The sequence below is a fragment of the Haliotis rufescens genome, unplaced genomic scaffold, assembly GCF_023055435.1.
Source record: "Haliotis rufescens isolate VD_foot unplaced genomic scaffold, xgHalRufe1.0.p SCAF_18, whole genome shotgun sequence".
NCBI classification, from domain to species: Eukaryota; Metazoa; Mollusca; class Gastropoda; order Lepetellida; family Haliotidae; genus Haliotis; species Haliotis rufescens.
The window spans coordinates 26,227,150-26,244,226 of NW_025963868.1; the positions used below are offsets into that span (position 1 = coordinate 26,227,150).

Here is a 17,077-nt window from a genome sequence, read left to right on the forward strand (position 1 = left end):
TCTTGGTTTGTCAGCACCATACCCGTTCTCGTGGGTTTCACCGACGTTGTAAACGTCTGCATACCTGTGCCTGTGTGTGTGTCTGTGTTTGTCTGTGTGTGTGTGTGTGTCTGTGTGTCTGTGCGCCTGTGTCTGTGTGCGTGTGCCTGTGTGTGTGTCTGTGTGTTTGCGTGCGTGTGTGTGTGTGTGTGTTTAAGATAACTGTTGCGTTCGTGACACACATTGGTATTTAGGTATTTCCACACCTCATATTAATGTTTGTATTCTTTAATTGTTCTAACCAACTTTCGGTTAAAGAACATTCTGCTCTTCAATTTTGATGATGTACAGAGTGATTTTTAAATTCGGCTACTTTGAAAAATACTGCTGTCTCCAATTCGGCAAAGCCGTCATCATGTATGCCATTAGTTGATTTTTAACTCTGATTTATAAGCATTTGCTTATGATGGACATCTTAATGATAAGGGATTCAAATTATCTAAAAATACCAATTAATGAATTTCGTACACACTTCCCTTTTACATCTGCTTACTGTTGCAGTTCTTCCATTTATGATTTAAAGTGTATTTAACAGTCAACACACTTTCTTGTTTTATTTTGTTTTTATTTTATTTCAGATAATTTCTTGATGGTTTATGCTTAGAGCAGTTTGAGAGAGAGAGTGAGAGAGAGAGAGAGAGAGGGAGAGAGAGATTAAATAGTTGAACATGAACATATATAGTGCAATGTACAAACGGCATGTCATGTCGACACTCAAAACGAGCCAACTTCGAGTCAGATAAACCTTGACCCGCCTGCGTTCCTCACCTGATATAACAGGACAACTGCCGTCAATCCCACATTCCTGCAAACAATGTCGTTCTCAACAAGCAAGATGTCGCTATGTGTGGCAGTCATAGTTAACATGTTGTGCCTAGTCACTGGTCAATACAAAGTGACAATCTTTCCGGATTTCGTCCTCAAAGGAGGACGGAAGATGTTTGATCCTGATCGCTGGAACAGCAAGATGGGGTTGGATAATTCAGATATCATCCAGTACGTGGAGAAAACTGGTGCCAGGGCTGGCCGCTGGAACAAAGGAGATATTGGAGCCTTTGAGAAGGTAGATGGTGTGGTCATATATTAACTGCTTTGTTGCCGGTAGGGAGGGATATGCTTACCTTTTTCGCTAACACCTGTCCATTAATATGATGTTCACCTTTTATTACCATGAGATATGTTTCGTGGGGCAATCGAGACTGGTTATTCTCTGGCGTTGACGTTTTATATCTACCTGAATCATAACTGGGTCGTACAAGGTGAGATAGTAAGTGAGTGAGTTGGGTTTAACGCCGCTTTTAACAGTGTTCCAGTTAAATCACGGCGTGTCAGCTTAATGTGGGAGGAAAGCCCGAAGTGATGCAGGATTCAGACGTTTACCACTTCGGTGAAACCCACGAGCAGGGGTATGGTGCTGACAAACCTAGAAACATAATCGGGGCGAACCGGCATTCGAAAGAACAATCATAGGTTTCTGGCGTGCCCAAGGGACGCAACTCTGCACAGCGTCTGGGCCACCCGTGCCCCCTACAAGGTAAGATAAGCTGGATGAAGATGAGTAGGTCGAGGGTTGATACAAATGTTAAACTCGTAATATCCCTTGAACCCTTTTATTAATGCATGCAACAAGTTAACGTTTACGAAAAGCTATTGTTTGCTCGTCTTCAACAAAATGGCGACTAGCCAGGGTCATGGACAGTGAAGATAAGAAAATAAATTATGACGAGTAAAGATAATAAATCACTGCAAATATGTCAAATCATAGTAGTGAATCTGGAACAAAATCTGCTGCATGTATGCCTTTATAGCCCCCATATTATTGATACAATAAACAGATGATATTTGGCCACAACACAAACACATCCACGTATATCATCTCAGTGTGCAACACACTGACGTCAGCGCATCTCCATGTAAAACACACTAACGTCAGCACACTCTGATGTACAACACACTGACGTCAGCACACCACGATGTTCAACAATCACGTCAGCACATCTCGGTGTACAACGCACTCACGCCAGCACACCTTGATGGACAACACACTCACGGTAGCACATCTCAGTGTACAACACACTAACCTCAGCACACCCCGATGTACAACACACTCTCGCCAGCACACCTTGATGGACAACACACTCACGGAAACACATCTCAGTGTACAACACACTACCCTCAGCACACCCCGATGTACAACACACTTTCGCCAGCACACCTTGATGGACAACACACTCACGGCAGCACATCTCAGTGTACAACACACTAACGTCAGCACACCCCGATGTACAACACACTCACGTCAGCACACCTTGATGGACAAGACACTAACGTCAGCACACCCCCATGTACAACGCACTCACGGTAGCACATCTAAGTGTACAACACATTAACGTCGGCACACCACGATGTACAACACACTCACGGTAGCACACCGTGATGGAAACACACTCACGGTAGCACATCTAAGTGTACAAGACGCTAGCGTCAGCACACCTCGATGTACAACGTACTCACGCCAGCACACTTTGATGTACAACGCACTAACGTCAGCACACCCCGATGAAAAACGCACTCACGGTAGCACATCTCAGTGTACAACACACTAACGTCAGCACACCTCGATGTACAACGTACTCACGTCAGCACACCTTGATGGACAACACACTAACGTCAGCACACCTCGGTGTACAACACACTAACGTTAACTACCCTCGATGTACAACATACTCTCTCTAGCATCCCTATGATTAACAACTCTGTCTTGATCATGCCACTGTGTACAGGCACCAGAAGATCCTCACAGGAAGGGTTATGCTAATCCAACTTACTTCCGGAATACGAACTTCCAGCAGAACATAGCTGCCAAGTATTCTGCCAACAGAGATGGATACGGACGTACCCCGGGGAAGGGAATCATGATGGATCTTAGAGGTCAGATCTGTTTCTAGCTTGATGACATTTTGAAAGTCTAGGTGTTATTGCCACACATCTTTTAACAATGGGGGCGGTCGGGTAGCCTAGTGGTTAAAGCGTTCGCTCTTCACGCTGAAGACCCGGGTTCGATTCCCGACATGGGTACAATGTGTGAAGCCCATTTCTGGTGTCCCCCACTGTGATATTGCTGGAATATTGCTAAAAGCGGCGTAAAACCATACTCACTCACTCACTCTTTTAACAATGCAAAGACTGCATTTGCTTCAAAGACATCGTAACTATGTAACAGAAATACCAAACATGAACACAAGAAGATCCCTGAACTGCCGAAATGAAATATCATAATGCGTAACAGTCTTTTAAGATACCTAATCGTGCCTTTCTTGTAGACCCTAGAGAACAATGAACAGACTCGAATCAAGAAAGATTTGGCAAGTCTACATAGCCTTAGTATTGGTCTGGGCTCCATATGGATTTTATATTTTGTAGATATGTTTCAAATAACAAGACTAAATGTGAATGTAAAACAAGCAATCGTTTTCTAGTAGTCGAGATGTGACTGTGATGTTTATGCAGGAGAGGTTCACCTTAGACCAGAACCAATGGCCTGATCTCGAGATAAGACTATAACACACAGTCAAGAATATATCAGAGTAAATATAAATCGACCGGAGTTAAATACATCTATATGTCTCCCCTAGCCGATGCCTGGCCACACTGGATGGACACATCTCAACACAAAGGCCACTTCCCTAACAACGTGGATGCCGCTGCTGATATGGCTGCCATGTTGCTGAAGGCCGTCCATGATGGAAGCAAGGGTGACACACCGCCATACTTTGAACCTGTCAACGAAGTCGACTCTATGTGGAAATACAACGTTAACTGGACACAGATTACTGACTACCACAAGTCCGTCAATGCGAAAGTCAAGGCAACTTTACCTCATGTTAAAGTTGGAGGTCCTGCATATTCCGGTGGTATTTCAGGTGTGGACAAACACGATTTCAAGGTTTGGGAAAATCTCAAGGAGTTTTTGGACATGGCTGTCAAACACCTCGACTTCATCTCGTTCCACCCTTTCTGTAATTTGCACATCGCAGGAGAATCCCACTACTTCGAGGGTCCTAATGAAGCCCGCTTTGTAGGGCTAATAGATCTAATTGAAAGCTATGCCCATTCGAAAATAGGTAAGGAGATTCCCATCATCATTTCAGCCTATGGTTTGGCTTCGACCTCGGGTGTGAATATGCAGAAGCCTAACCCACTGATAGATTATGGCTATGTGTACCTGCACAATGCAGAAATGTTTACCATGCTGAATCATCGTGGAGTGGTCGACAGAGCTGTGGCGTTCCTTGTCGGGCATCAAGAAAGTTTGGGGCAAGCCAGCATTGATTACAGTCTCTTGGACCACAACAACCACGAGAGAACCACAGCCGATGCGTTTCATTTCTGGCAGGTGCTTTCAAATCGCATGACGTATCTGCGAACAGACAGTCAATTCCATGGAGCTGAGAGACTCGTGGCATCGCATGCTTTAGTGGATCCAACTTCAAAGAGGGTTGTACTTCTTCTGCATAACTTTGACACGCACCCGACCCAGGTCAAGGTCCAGTTTGATCACGGATGGATGAATCCGTCTACGGCAGTGATGTCCTGTGTCCACTTGAACTCCCAGAAGGTTACAGTACGGGACAAGGAATCAAGCGTCCACCTCAACAACGGAGTCGTCACCCTGCCGACTGAGGCAAGCTGCTATCTTAAATTCCAATCTGCCTTCAACTTTGCTCACAGCAAGACGATTACGGAAACTGTCCACTACGGACAAGATGTTGCAAAACCAATACACACCAACGTTGTCACCACCAACATCAATCTTGGCCATGTGAGCAATATCCAGTACGCGTATCTGCGAGTCTGCATCAGCCTCAGTGATAAGACTGGCAATCCAAAACCAACATCGGTGCAGCTTAACGGCAATTCCCTCAACTCATTTTACTTCCTACATCGGCAAAACAACGGTAATCACGACACCATATGGATGACGATGCAATATCTAGTTCCGGCCTCGTTCCTAAAACAGAACCAGAACGAGGCTAAGTTCCACTTTGCCCAATCAGGAGGGCGGATGTCAAGTGTCGCTGTGGTCGCCGGAACTCTCTGATAAGACAGTCGGTATATGGACATTCGCGTAAATAAAGAATACAATGCACTCTACAATGCTGGTTGTAGCTTTATGGGGTACGAGTGATCCAGTCATAGAATTCGCAACATTTCGCTGTGCAGAGTTGCCTCACTTGGGCTCACAGTAAATATGATATTGTGGGTTCGAATTTCTAATTGGCCCTGATAATGTTTCATAAAGCAGAAGTTGCGGTGATATGACACTGTTCTCTACTTTGTGATTACTATTGATTAGTTTATGTAGGTTTTAACTCGTTTCCCACTTCATTCACTTGTTTCATTTTCCATGGTTTTAATCGTAGAATACTTGTTGTTTTTAAATGTTTTGGCTTAAACGTTCTAACAATCACCAGAGGGATGATGTAAATCCTGCTTGGGTACCATGCAGGAAGCAGATGTACCCTAAGTCCCATGGTCCCTTCTTTGGTTGCTGGTGATCTCTAGCCTTTTTTTATAATGTATTGTTCTGGATAGTCAAAATGTATGGTTACATACTAGTTTTAAATCTATACCTGTGATAATCTAGTGTTTTTACTGACCGATTTTATAGTCTATATTTATGTATTATTACTGTACAACTTGATTTAGTCACGATATGGCTGAAATATTGCCGATGTGACTTTAAATCTAAACACACTCACTCACTCACATGTGCTCGTTAAATGAACTGGTTAACCCTAAAAGGCAGGGTATACTGAAGTGAACATCACTGATATGTTTACCCATAAGTCCTTGCATTGCCAGATAATACAATCACTACAACATCGAGATTAAAAATAAGACTAATGTCGGGTGCAAAATAGAATTGCATTGTGATGCAATTGGATCACATGTTACTGTGGGGCATCTAGCCTCTGGCTATGACTCGATTGCCACCTCTAAAGTTTGTACTCGTATCCGTACATCTACTGAAACGATCGATAAGAGTGTGATACCGATGTCAACTCTTGATTATTGATCGAGTGAGTGAATACTGTTTAACGCCGCAGTCAGCAATATACCAATGCGTCCTGTTGACAACAAAGTTTGAACTTGGCAAACTAGTGACTGTATTCACTACATCTAAATAACATGATACATACTTCGGATTATGCATTGATAACAGTGGTGCTTTTGGTACCTGCTGTAATAATCGACAACGACCACAAAATCATGGTTGTCACACAAAAACAGGTCTGTGGCTACAGTCTGCCAAGGACGACTGGGAATGTCAAGGGATACGTGGCGGGGTTCCTTGGGATTAGAGTAACATCTCTCTAGGTACACAGAACACTTGAGTACAGGACATCTTGGGCCAAAACAAAATGTCGGAGACGCGTTTCAACACTCATGTATCCAGTGTGGATTTTGTCAATCATACTTGTCCGCAGGGACATGGGCATGACAATTGTCTGACCCTATGGTATGATACCATCCATGAAGGCAATCTGGTCCCTGAAGTTCCAGAATTCAAGTATCGTCCCTGGACATTGCTTTGTATGTTCATGCCAACCATCTTTGATACTTTGATGGAGCAAGGAGAACTGAGGGCCAGCTTCTGTGGCTATTCCAATATCCTCCATCTTCTTGTCACTGACAGGAACATTGGCTATGAGCGTCCATACCATCTGACAGGTGCGGGAAGGTATCAGGCACAGACATCACTGTGTGAAAGTGTATCAGCTACGTGTAGGAGACACCATGTCGCCGAGGGATAACTAGAGATTGTAAACCCTCAAATGAGGGAACGTCCCGAGGGGGCATACAATCTCTAGTAATCTCGAGGAGACATGGTTTGTCCAACTTCTAAACCGACTCATCGCATAGACAATTAAATAACTGTAATAAAAAATTCTCAAATGTATCATCTGTATCGGAGATGAAATATCGCCTGCAGTCGTGAACTCGGTTCAGTGAAACCGGTGACCTCAGCACGTTGGTTTCGCAACGGTGCGAAATCTGCACGTGCCTCTCGCAATGGCACGAAATCTGCACGTGCGTCTCGTAGGCTGTTCGTAGTTTTTGTTCTATCAAGGGTTTACAATGTTTGTAAGCCCTCCTGCGAAGTGTTACAATCGTTGTAATACCTCCTGCGAGGTGTTGCAATCGTTGTAATACCTCTTACGAGGTGTTACCACAATTTCAAAAACTCCATATCGCGTTACACAAACAGCCAGTAGGTTTATAATACTATTTCCTTCCGAGGCGTGTGTTCAACCGTGAAGTCCTTTTGTAGCTGCACTACCATACACTGTAACCGAGCAGGGGCGACAACAAGAGGCTTCTTCATGATATGAGAGGTTGATGATCGTACTCGACTTTCACATGCCGACCTTAAACATACTGATGGAAATGCTTACAGCCGAAAAGGATAGCAAACCTTTCTTTTTCAATCTGTGAATAATTGACCTCTGTGGTGGTCAATGACAGATGCATAAGTGACAGGCTTCCCGTCCTGTAAGAGAGCGGCACCTAGACCACACCTGGATGCATCCACTCGATTTGAGTAGATGATGTACCGAACATTATGCGGTCCCTCGCCATTTTATCAGATGCATTAAATGCACAATCTGTACGGAGCAGCTTTAATCTAGTCACAAACTGATCCAAGTGAGATGACCCCCTTAAATTCGTTATTGAATTTGTACCTTGCGAAAACAGGATTCAACTTTGGCTGGACGTATGCTGCGTGGCGAGTGTAGTAAGTTTGAAGTAACTTTTTGTCATCATCAGAACTGCCAGGCCATGTAATGTAAACATATCTATCTACCTTTTACTCCCACTGAAAGTACATGTAGGAGGTACGAGCACTTAGATTAAACCGTCTTTTCCACTAACGGTCCGTCGCATATCAGTTGCACGTGCTGTTTAAAACGCCGTCACGCATCAGGCAGGTTTGATTTTTCCCAGTCTATGGATGGGGTGGGGATTCCGGAAAGATCCATGACTCTGACTCCATGTAATATTCTTGCGCATTAAGAATGATTTGTTCCGTTTTATTTTTTGCGTTTCATTGTGACGTGGACGTTACTCATATGTCGACATTTAACCCGTTGTTTTTGTTATATATCATCAGCGCGCACAGGCAAGGGGAAACAACTCTGTTTCAAGATAGGTACGATATTTTTTCAATGTACAGAATTCAATAGATTGTTTCATAAAGCTGCTGCAGTAAGACTTATGTGTGTAAGCGTTTGTTTGAGAGAAACGGGAAATGTACATCTACGCACAGTTATAATCTCTCTAACACACACACCGGTATTCAAAGACTTTATGCGTTACATACACACACACGCACACACACCTCATGTTGAACCTCATGTTATCACGCACGCATCTGCATATATTCACTCACGCACGCACGCACGCACGCACGCACGCACACACACACCACCATGTACCCACACACGTCTACAACAAACTGACCGCTCGATGCAATGCTGCATCCAGTTGGCGTAAATATTGTATTATTGTACAGAAGGATCTCGTGCCTGTATGCGCCGCCCCAGAATATCCCACATATGTTCAAGGGGGTTCAAATCTGGGCTCATTGTTGGCCAGGGTAGAGTCGTTATTGTATTGGCCCTGGACGTCTGTGTTTCCACCAACGTCCTTCGCCACATGTTCATATCCTTGAATTGATACCCAATTCTCTACAAAGGGTGTTATTTCTTCAGTATCTCAGTCCCCTCCAGTTATATATCATGCATATGACTCAAAGTATCATGAAGGTCAACCACTGCCCCAGATGCAATGTCACTTGTTCTTGTTCTACTGAAGGATAAGGTATGTCAGATACATATTACCTCCACGCCGTGTGTTTCTCTATCTGTACAGACTGATAGGTCTGACGCAACTGTATCTACTGAAGGATAAGGTACATGTATGTCAGATACATATTACCTCCACGCCGTATGTTTCTCTATCTTTACTGACTGATAGGTCTGTCGCAACTGTATCTAGAGAAGGATAAGGTATGTCAGATACATAGTACCTCCACGCCGTATGTTTCTCTATCTTTACTGATTGATAGGTCTGTCGCAACTGTATCTACTGAAGGATAAGGTATGTCAGATACATATTACCTCCACGCCGTATGTTTCTCTATCTTTACTGACTGATAGGTCTGTCGCAACTGTATCTACTGAAGGATAAGGTATGTCAGATACATAGTACCTCCACGCCGTGTGTTTCTCTGTCTTTACTGACTGATAGGTCTGTCGCAACTGTATCTACTGAAGGATAAGGTACATGCATGTCAGATACATATTACCTCCGCGCCGTGTGTTTCTCTGTCTTTACTGACTGATAGGTCTGTCGCAACTGTATCTACTGAAGGATAAGGTATGTCAGATACATAGTACCTCCACGCCGTATGTTTCTCTGTCTTTACTGACTGATAGGTCTGTCGCAACTGTATCTACTGAAGGATAAGGTATGTCAGATACATAGTACCTCCACGCCGTGTGTTTCTCTGTCTTTACTGACTGATAGGTCTGTCGCAACTGTATCTACTGAAGGATAAGGTACATGTATGTCAGATACATATTACCTCCGCGCCGTGTGTTTCTCTGTCTTTACTGACTGATAGGTCTGTCGCAACTGTATCTACTGAAGGATAAGGTATGTCAGATACATAGTACCTCCACGCCGTATGTTTCTCTATCTTTACTGACTGATAGGTCTGTCGCAATTGTATCTACTGAAGGAAAAGGTATGTCAGATACATATTACCTCCACGCCGTATGTTTCTCTATCTTTACTGACTGATAGGTCTGTCGCAACTGTATCTACTGAAGGATAAGGTACATGTATGTCAAATACATATTACCTCCGCGCCGTGTGTTTCTCTGTCTTTACTGACTGATAGGTCTGTCGCAACTGTATCTACTGAAGGATAAGGTATGTCAGATACATAGTACCTCCACGCCGTATGTTTCTCTATCTTTACTGACTGATAGGTCTGTCGCAACTGTATCTACTGAAGGATAAGGTATGTCAGATACATATTACCTCCGCGCCGTGTGTTTCTCTGTCTTTACTGACTGATAGGTCTGTCGCAACTGTATCTACTGAAGGATAAGGTACATGTATGTCAGATACATATTACCTCCACGCCGTGTGTTTCTCTGTCTTTACTGACTGATAGGTCTGTCGCAACTGTATCTACTGAAGGATAAGGTATGTCAGATACATAGTACCTCCACGCCGTATGTTTCTCTATCTTTACTGACTGATAGGTCTGTCGCAACTGTATCTAGAGAAGGATAAGGTATGTCAGATACATAGTACCTCCACGCCGTATGTTTCTCTGTCTTTACTGACTGATAGGTCTGTCGCAACTGTATCTACTGAAGGATAAGGTATGTCAGATACATATCACCTCCACGCCGTATGTTTCTTTATCTTTACTGACTGATAGGTCTGTCGCAACTGTATCTAGAGAAGGATAAGGTATGTCAGATACATAGTACCTCCACGCCGTGTGTTTCTCTGTCTTTACTGACTGATAGGTCTGTCGCAACTGTATCTACTGAAGGATAAGGTACATGTATGTCAGATACATATTACCTCCGCGCCGTGTGTTTCTCTGTCTTTACTGACTGATAGGTCTGTCGCAACTGTATCTACTGAAGGATAAGGTATGTCAGATACATAGTACCTCCACGCCGTATGTTTCTCTATCTTTACTGACTGATAGGTCTGTCGCAACTGTATCTACTGAAGGATAAGGTATGTCAGATACATATTACCTCCACGCCGTGTGTTTCTCTATCTTTACTGACTGATAGGTCTGTCGCAACTGTATCTACTGAAGGATAAGGTATTTCAGATACATATTACCTCCGCGCCGTGTGTTTCTCTGTCTTTACTGACTGATAGGTCTGTCGCAACTGTATCTACTGAAGGATAAGGTACATGTATGTCAGATACATATTACCTCCGCGCCGTGTGTTTCTCTGTCTTTACTGACTGATAGGTCTGTCGCAACTGTATCTACTGAAGGATTAGGTATGGCGTGGAAGTAACCTTCAACAGACTGTCCCCTGTTACTGACACAGTTGTCAGAGAGGGCTGGCTCATCTATGGCAACATATTCGTCATCATTGGTATAAGCATCAGAGGGATATTTCTCTTGTATCTAGAGGATTTTGAGAAAATAGAACCATGTTATTACTTGACAGATAATTGTGATCCACTGGATAAATATTTAATGATTATTACTTGACATGACCCTGGCCTCAGATATACATATTCTTTATTTATATGCACATCTATAGTTATGTCTATTTCGGAACTCAAATTACAAAACCTGAATCACTCTGTCCAAAAAAAGACACATTATGACGTTAGTTGATGCATTTAAGTATATTGTTACAGGGATAGCAATATTTCACATAATCATAGCATATATGGATATTGTAGCGTTGGTGGCAAGATTAATAACATGCGTTTTAGAACGTTAACTAGGCATATACTTCACAAGTACTACTGCATTTGACTTTTGTTTGCTTACCTTTGAGTCGTATGCGACTACAGCAGCAGTAATTGCAACTCCAAGTAGACCAGCAACACAGGTGCACCAGGCAATGCTGGCTAATAACACGGCACCAACACCCGAGAAGTGATAAAAAAAAAGAAAAAATAATTTGTTGTTCTTGTTGCTGTGTATTATCACTCCATACAGCTTCCTTCAACTGGCGAGAATGAAACATAAAGACATCTCTGATATAAAGTGAGTGAGTGAGCTTTTAACAATATTCCAGCAATATCACGGCGGGTGACACCATAAATGGGCTTCACACATTGTACCCATGTCGGGAATCGAACCCGGGTCTTCGGCGTGACGAGCGAACGCTTTAACCGCTAGGCTACCCGACCGCCCCTCTCTGATATAAAGGTAAGACAACACAGCTCATTACCCTTCACCAGTGATACGCTAGTGGCTTATACCTACATATCCCTCGAAATTCGAATGCAAATAGTGTGTGGGAATAGACGTTACCTTGTCGAAGGAATATAAAACGAACAGCATTGAAAATGCACCAGCAATAAATCTTGAAATATTACAAAAACAACTTGAGCAATGAACGATTTTAATTAGAACAGACAAAGACGGATTATTAAGAAAGACGACAAAGGAAACAGGAATACCACACAGTAATTACATTTACGTCATCAGTGTAAGGAAGACACATAGGGTAAAATGAAAAGTCAATATCTGGTATGTCCGCCATTGGCAGCAACACAGGCTATCCAACGTCTTCTCATTGATCGAATAAGTCTGCGAATAGTGTTCTGGGGCATTCCACTTCAAGTTCAAGTTCTCTTAGGTTCTGTAATTGCTGACGACGTGAGAGGCGTTGACCCAGGTAATCCCATAGATGTTCAATTGGCGATAGATCGGGTGACAGGGCTGGCCATGGAAGCAGAGGCACATTATTGTTCGCTAGGTACTGTGTTGAAACACGTGCTGTGTGTTGGCCCAGACGTGGTCGATCTCTGGTGGTTCTTGTCTGCTGGTATCTGCTCAGTAGCCTGAGGACTGTTGAATGATGGCATTGAAACCGTTGTGCAAAGACTCTACTTGACGTACCAACTTGAAGCATGCCCAAGGCACGTTCACGTTCCTCTGTTGTTATTCCTTGCATTTCTTGTGTCAGTACCCTTTACGTCTGCAGCAACAAGTGATGTTGCTTTTAAAAGTCTGTCTTATATAGCCCTATTCTGCATGCTTCCCGTGAAACAAAACTCGTTTTCCATTATGTGCACGCATTTGTTGCGTTTTGGCGATGTCGCTCACAAACAAATTAGGAATGTGTTTTGACGAGCTGTTCTTCTTCATGCTTCGTCCAGAACGTCGTATTTTACTCATTCACTTTTCTATTTTCATATGACTTAAGCCCGGATAAAAATACATCCATTTTCATGGTGGTGCGTTTTCAATGCTGTTCAGTATATTAAGGGTAATATCAATCATTCTTTGACTGTCTTCAAACTCTTCATCCCAGCTTTCATTGATAATGAAACTGTACTGATAGATGTTCGATGTCCCATTCGAAAGAATCAGGTTTTACTTCGGACTTCCTGTAATTTCCTTCTTCAATACTCCGCGACTGAAATACCATGTGCTAAATGGAGGTGCCGGGTAGGCACAGACTGAGAAGAAGCCAGAGGCTGAATGTGATTGTCCGTCCTCGATAACTGATATTTCGCCGGTCTTTGCTTCTATCTTCCATGGCTCAGCTGAAATAATAAAAGTCAAAATGCTGTCGAAATCCAGATAAATTATGGTATAATTTTAATTTGTAATCGCATGGTAGCGTCATATTGTGACAGTTCGCACTGCGACAACTATATACCCCATGCCATAACCAATGAGACATGCAGAATTTCTAATGCTATTTATTTGAGACAAATACGTTTAAGTAACAATGTCTCATATCTTGCCACGGAAATTTATTGAGGGGAATACAGGTAGTTCCTGGTTTTGTACATTCACAATGAAAGTTAGCAAAGCATCTCTGACTAGTTATAGTGATTAATTATACACTGTTCATGGTTTAGCTTTAACAAAAGCATGATGCTCTTCGACCGAAGTTGTACCTAATGAGCTGCTAGCACTGCAAACGTATTTTCCAAGGTCAGAACAAGTGATATCTGTTATGTTACCTTGTCTACCTTATCATTGCCTTGTCTTTTCAGTTATTCTGCCATGTCCAGTGTGAATAACAGATACCCTACACATTTAAAGGTGGCATGCTGTCCCTTTCAAACGACGGTTTGTGTTGTCCTATTTACCACTACATCTTTCATACCCGGTGCGACTGAAATTGACAATGGAAGATTATGCATTTAAACGCAGTGTGTGCAGTATCCTCATCATTTATTTGTTTAAATAATACCAGAATGGTCTGGTGTCTCCTTGACATTGAACAGGAATTCGAACTACATAGAGATGGCATAGTTAACATAAAACATGAATTTAATATCGCACCCCAAACTTAGAGCAGACGAAATCAGAGTTTGCACATTATTTGAATTAGTTGCACAGCATACGGTCATCGAAACGAGTCTTCTATCTTTCGGCATGAAATGTTGCCTTGATAATTCTGGGGGGCACGGGTGGCCCAGTCGTCTAAGGCGCCGCGATTCGCTGTGCAGAGTTGCATCCCTTGGGCACGCCAGAAACCTATGATTGTGGGTTCGAATCCCGGTTCGCCCCGATTATGTTTCTAGGTTTGTCAGCACCATACCCGTGCTCGTGGGTTTCACCGAAGTGGTAAACGTCTGAGACCTGCATCACTTCGGGCTTTCCTCCCACATTAAGCTGGCACGCCGTGATATAACTGGAATACTGTTAAAAGCGGCGTTAAACCCAACTCACTCACTCACTTGATAATTCTGTGTGAGTGAAAGTGCTTCATTGTAGTTCTCACCATTATCAGAGTTACAATTTACTTTTTTTATTTTCCTGTTGTATTTTGAAACCTCTGAAATTAAGAGTTATAACTTGAAGAGGAGGAATGATTTGCCGAAGTTTCACCAAGTGTGCAATTTCAGATTTAGTTGTAAATAGCGTCTTATCATCTTTGAGATGTGAACTCCAGATTTTGACCCATTGCCCTTAATCTTTTAAATCATGTTCCACATGATTCACATGTGTATGCAGGAATTGATTTTAGATACCTAGTTCCTCCTGGATTTGCGTTTATTTTATTTAAATGGGCCATGTACCTCTCACTTTGGCGCTCGTGATTTTAACATTATTCAGGTTAACTAGCTTTTTTTACAATCATTATCAAACCATGGTTTACGTGTCTGACTGTTTGAAGAGGACTTAGGAATAATATCGTCTCCAGTGGTATTTAATTGATCTGAAAATAGTTGTGTATGAAACATTACTGAAATTGTCAGGTGTTACAATATAGATTGTAAGTAGTGTTGGAAAATGGTCACTTCCACAAAGGCCATCATTGACGGAACATTCAAATTCGTTTAAAATATTTGAATCTGTAAGTGAAATGTCAAGGGCAGAGTATGTGCCAGGGGTAGGATGCAGTTTTAGATCCATCATTGAAGATGCATAGATCATTGTTTGAGATAAAGTCTTCAGGGACTTTTCCCTTGCTAGTGTATCAGTACCGTTTAAATCACCCCTGATGATACAGTGTTCGGGAGCTGATCATACAAAGTCTGAAGACCTGTATGGCGGACAGTTGAGGAAGGTGGAAGATACAATGAACATAATGTAACACAGACAGCAACAGTTTGAAGATTAGTGAACAGGGCTATTGATTATGTGTGATTATGATCTGTGTTCTCTGAGGACGTTTCTTGGAGACAAAAAGCTGACGGTTAAAGATCTTGAATTAAAAGTTGTACTTTATTAAAATCTTCTTTAGACCTCTGCAATTCCATTGTTATGTTTTGTGGATTCATGGTGGTGCTTCCACAGGAAATATGTCACGCGAACGTGAGGAGTGCGTGAGTGAGTGAGTTAAGATTTATGGTCACATCGGCAATATTTCAGCCATATCTTGACATATTTTTTGCTGATTTTGTTTTAACGAATTTCTTTCTTTGAAAGATAAACAATATCTGTTCCTGTTATTTTTTTGCTGATTTAGAAGTCTAAGACTCGAATCTCATAACAGTTTTTGGTTTTGGAGGTGTCACAGGTGAAGGTGTAGCATCTTATTTTTGTAGTAAAGCAGGGGCAAGAAATTGAACAGACTTACCCATGCCAAATCAGTCTGCCATTCGATAGAGGCGGTGGCGGAGGACGAGAGACTGCATGCAGCAGAGTATGAAATGGTAGAGGTGGTTGCAGTAAAACATACAACCCTATAAGTTTCATGGTATGAGAGATTTGGTTAATATTGAATTTAATTATCTGTAATTCACATGCCACACAGGACAGGATTTAGAAGAGGCCATGTGGTTATCAATGCAGTTCCTGCAGTCAATGTTCTCTTGCTTGTCACCGCAGTGGTAACAAACAGCAGAGGCCGGCATGGCAGGACTTGGATCCATGTCCAAATGCTTGGCAGGTGTATCACAGGAGTGATGGGGATGTACACCTCCGTTCTATTTCTACAATAACAGACTTTGATAGATTGTGGAATTTTCAAACGGGCAACAATGAACAGGTATGTGTTGGTCGGTTCAACCAAACCATCCGGACAGACTGTTGGACACGTTCTTGGACCAAATCCTCTTCGGTCATGCCAGACAAGCAGCAAGCTCTGTCGCGGACAATTCCCTCAGATGAGAATAATAAATGAACGTGTCCAATAGTCTGATCGGTTGGGGGTATTTTCGCCACATGAATGGTCAGACTCTATATATCTTCGTTTTGCACCAGGTGAAGGGAAGCCATGTGGAAAAGAAAAATGGTTCAGCACCCCTCCCTCACCCATGGATGTCAACGAGGACAGTCTTATGCTGCAGCAGATCTCCAAGCTGCAAAGAGCGAGGATAAGGCAGTGTTTTGCTCCATCGAATTTGCCACGAGAGCTCAAACTATCTACCAAAGTTAAGGACAGACTGGTTCGGCCCATGACAATCAATTGGAGACGTACAGAATTCGGAGTTCAGCATCACCAGGTTGGCCTGTGAGTCATTTGTGGGCCAAGGGCTCTAAGTAAGTTTATAGATTGATACATATAAAATAGACATTTAGAATAAATTTATGTTACAATATCAACGTTTGTGGGAAATAGAGTATGAACAGGGCATGGTATGACCAGCCGATTGATATAATCGTGCCCATTCTACCACCCGTCTAGGCAAAGTTAGGGTCGAAGTGGTGCTTTGGACTGAGAAACACAAATTGACAGCCCAACACCCTCAGCCACCAGACTCCCATCCTCTGCCGAAATAGGGACGCAACACATGGCAAACAGGTTGACCAATTTGGTCGCCTCTTAGGATC

General features: G+C 42.7%; 1 protein-coding gene across 1 annotated transcript; it reads left to right on the forward strand.

The window, feature by feature from the left end:
* Nucleotides 1-814: 814 nt before the first annotated feature.
* Nucleotides 815-5,193, forward strand: LOC124133036. Its single transcript, XM_046497222.2, has 3 exons — nt 815-1,102; nt 2,823-2,970; nt 3,675-5,193. Exons 1-3 carry the CDS (start codon nt 854-856, stop codon nt 5,138-5,140), a joined length of 1,863 nt encoding a protein of 620 aa, XP_046353178.2. The 5' UTR covers nt 815-853; the 3' UTR covers nt 5,141-5,193.
* The last annotated feature ends 11,884 nt before the right edge of the window (nt 5,194-17,077 follow it).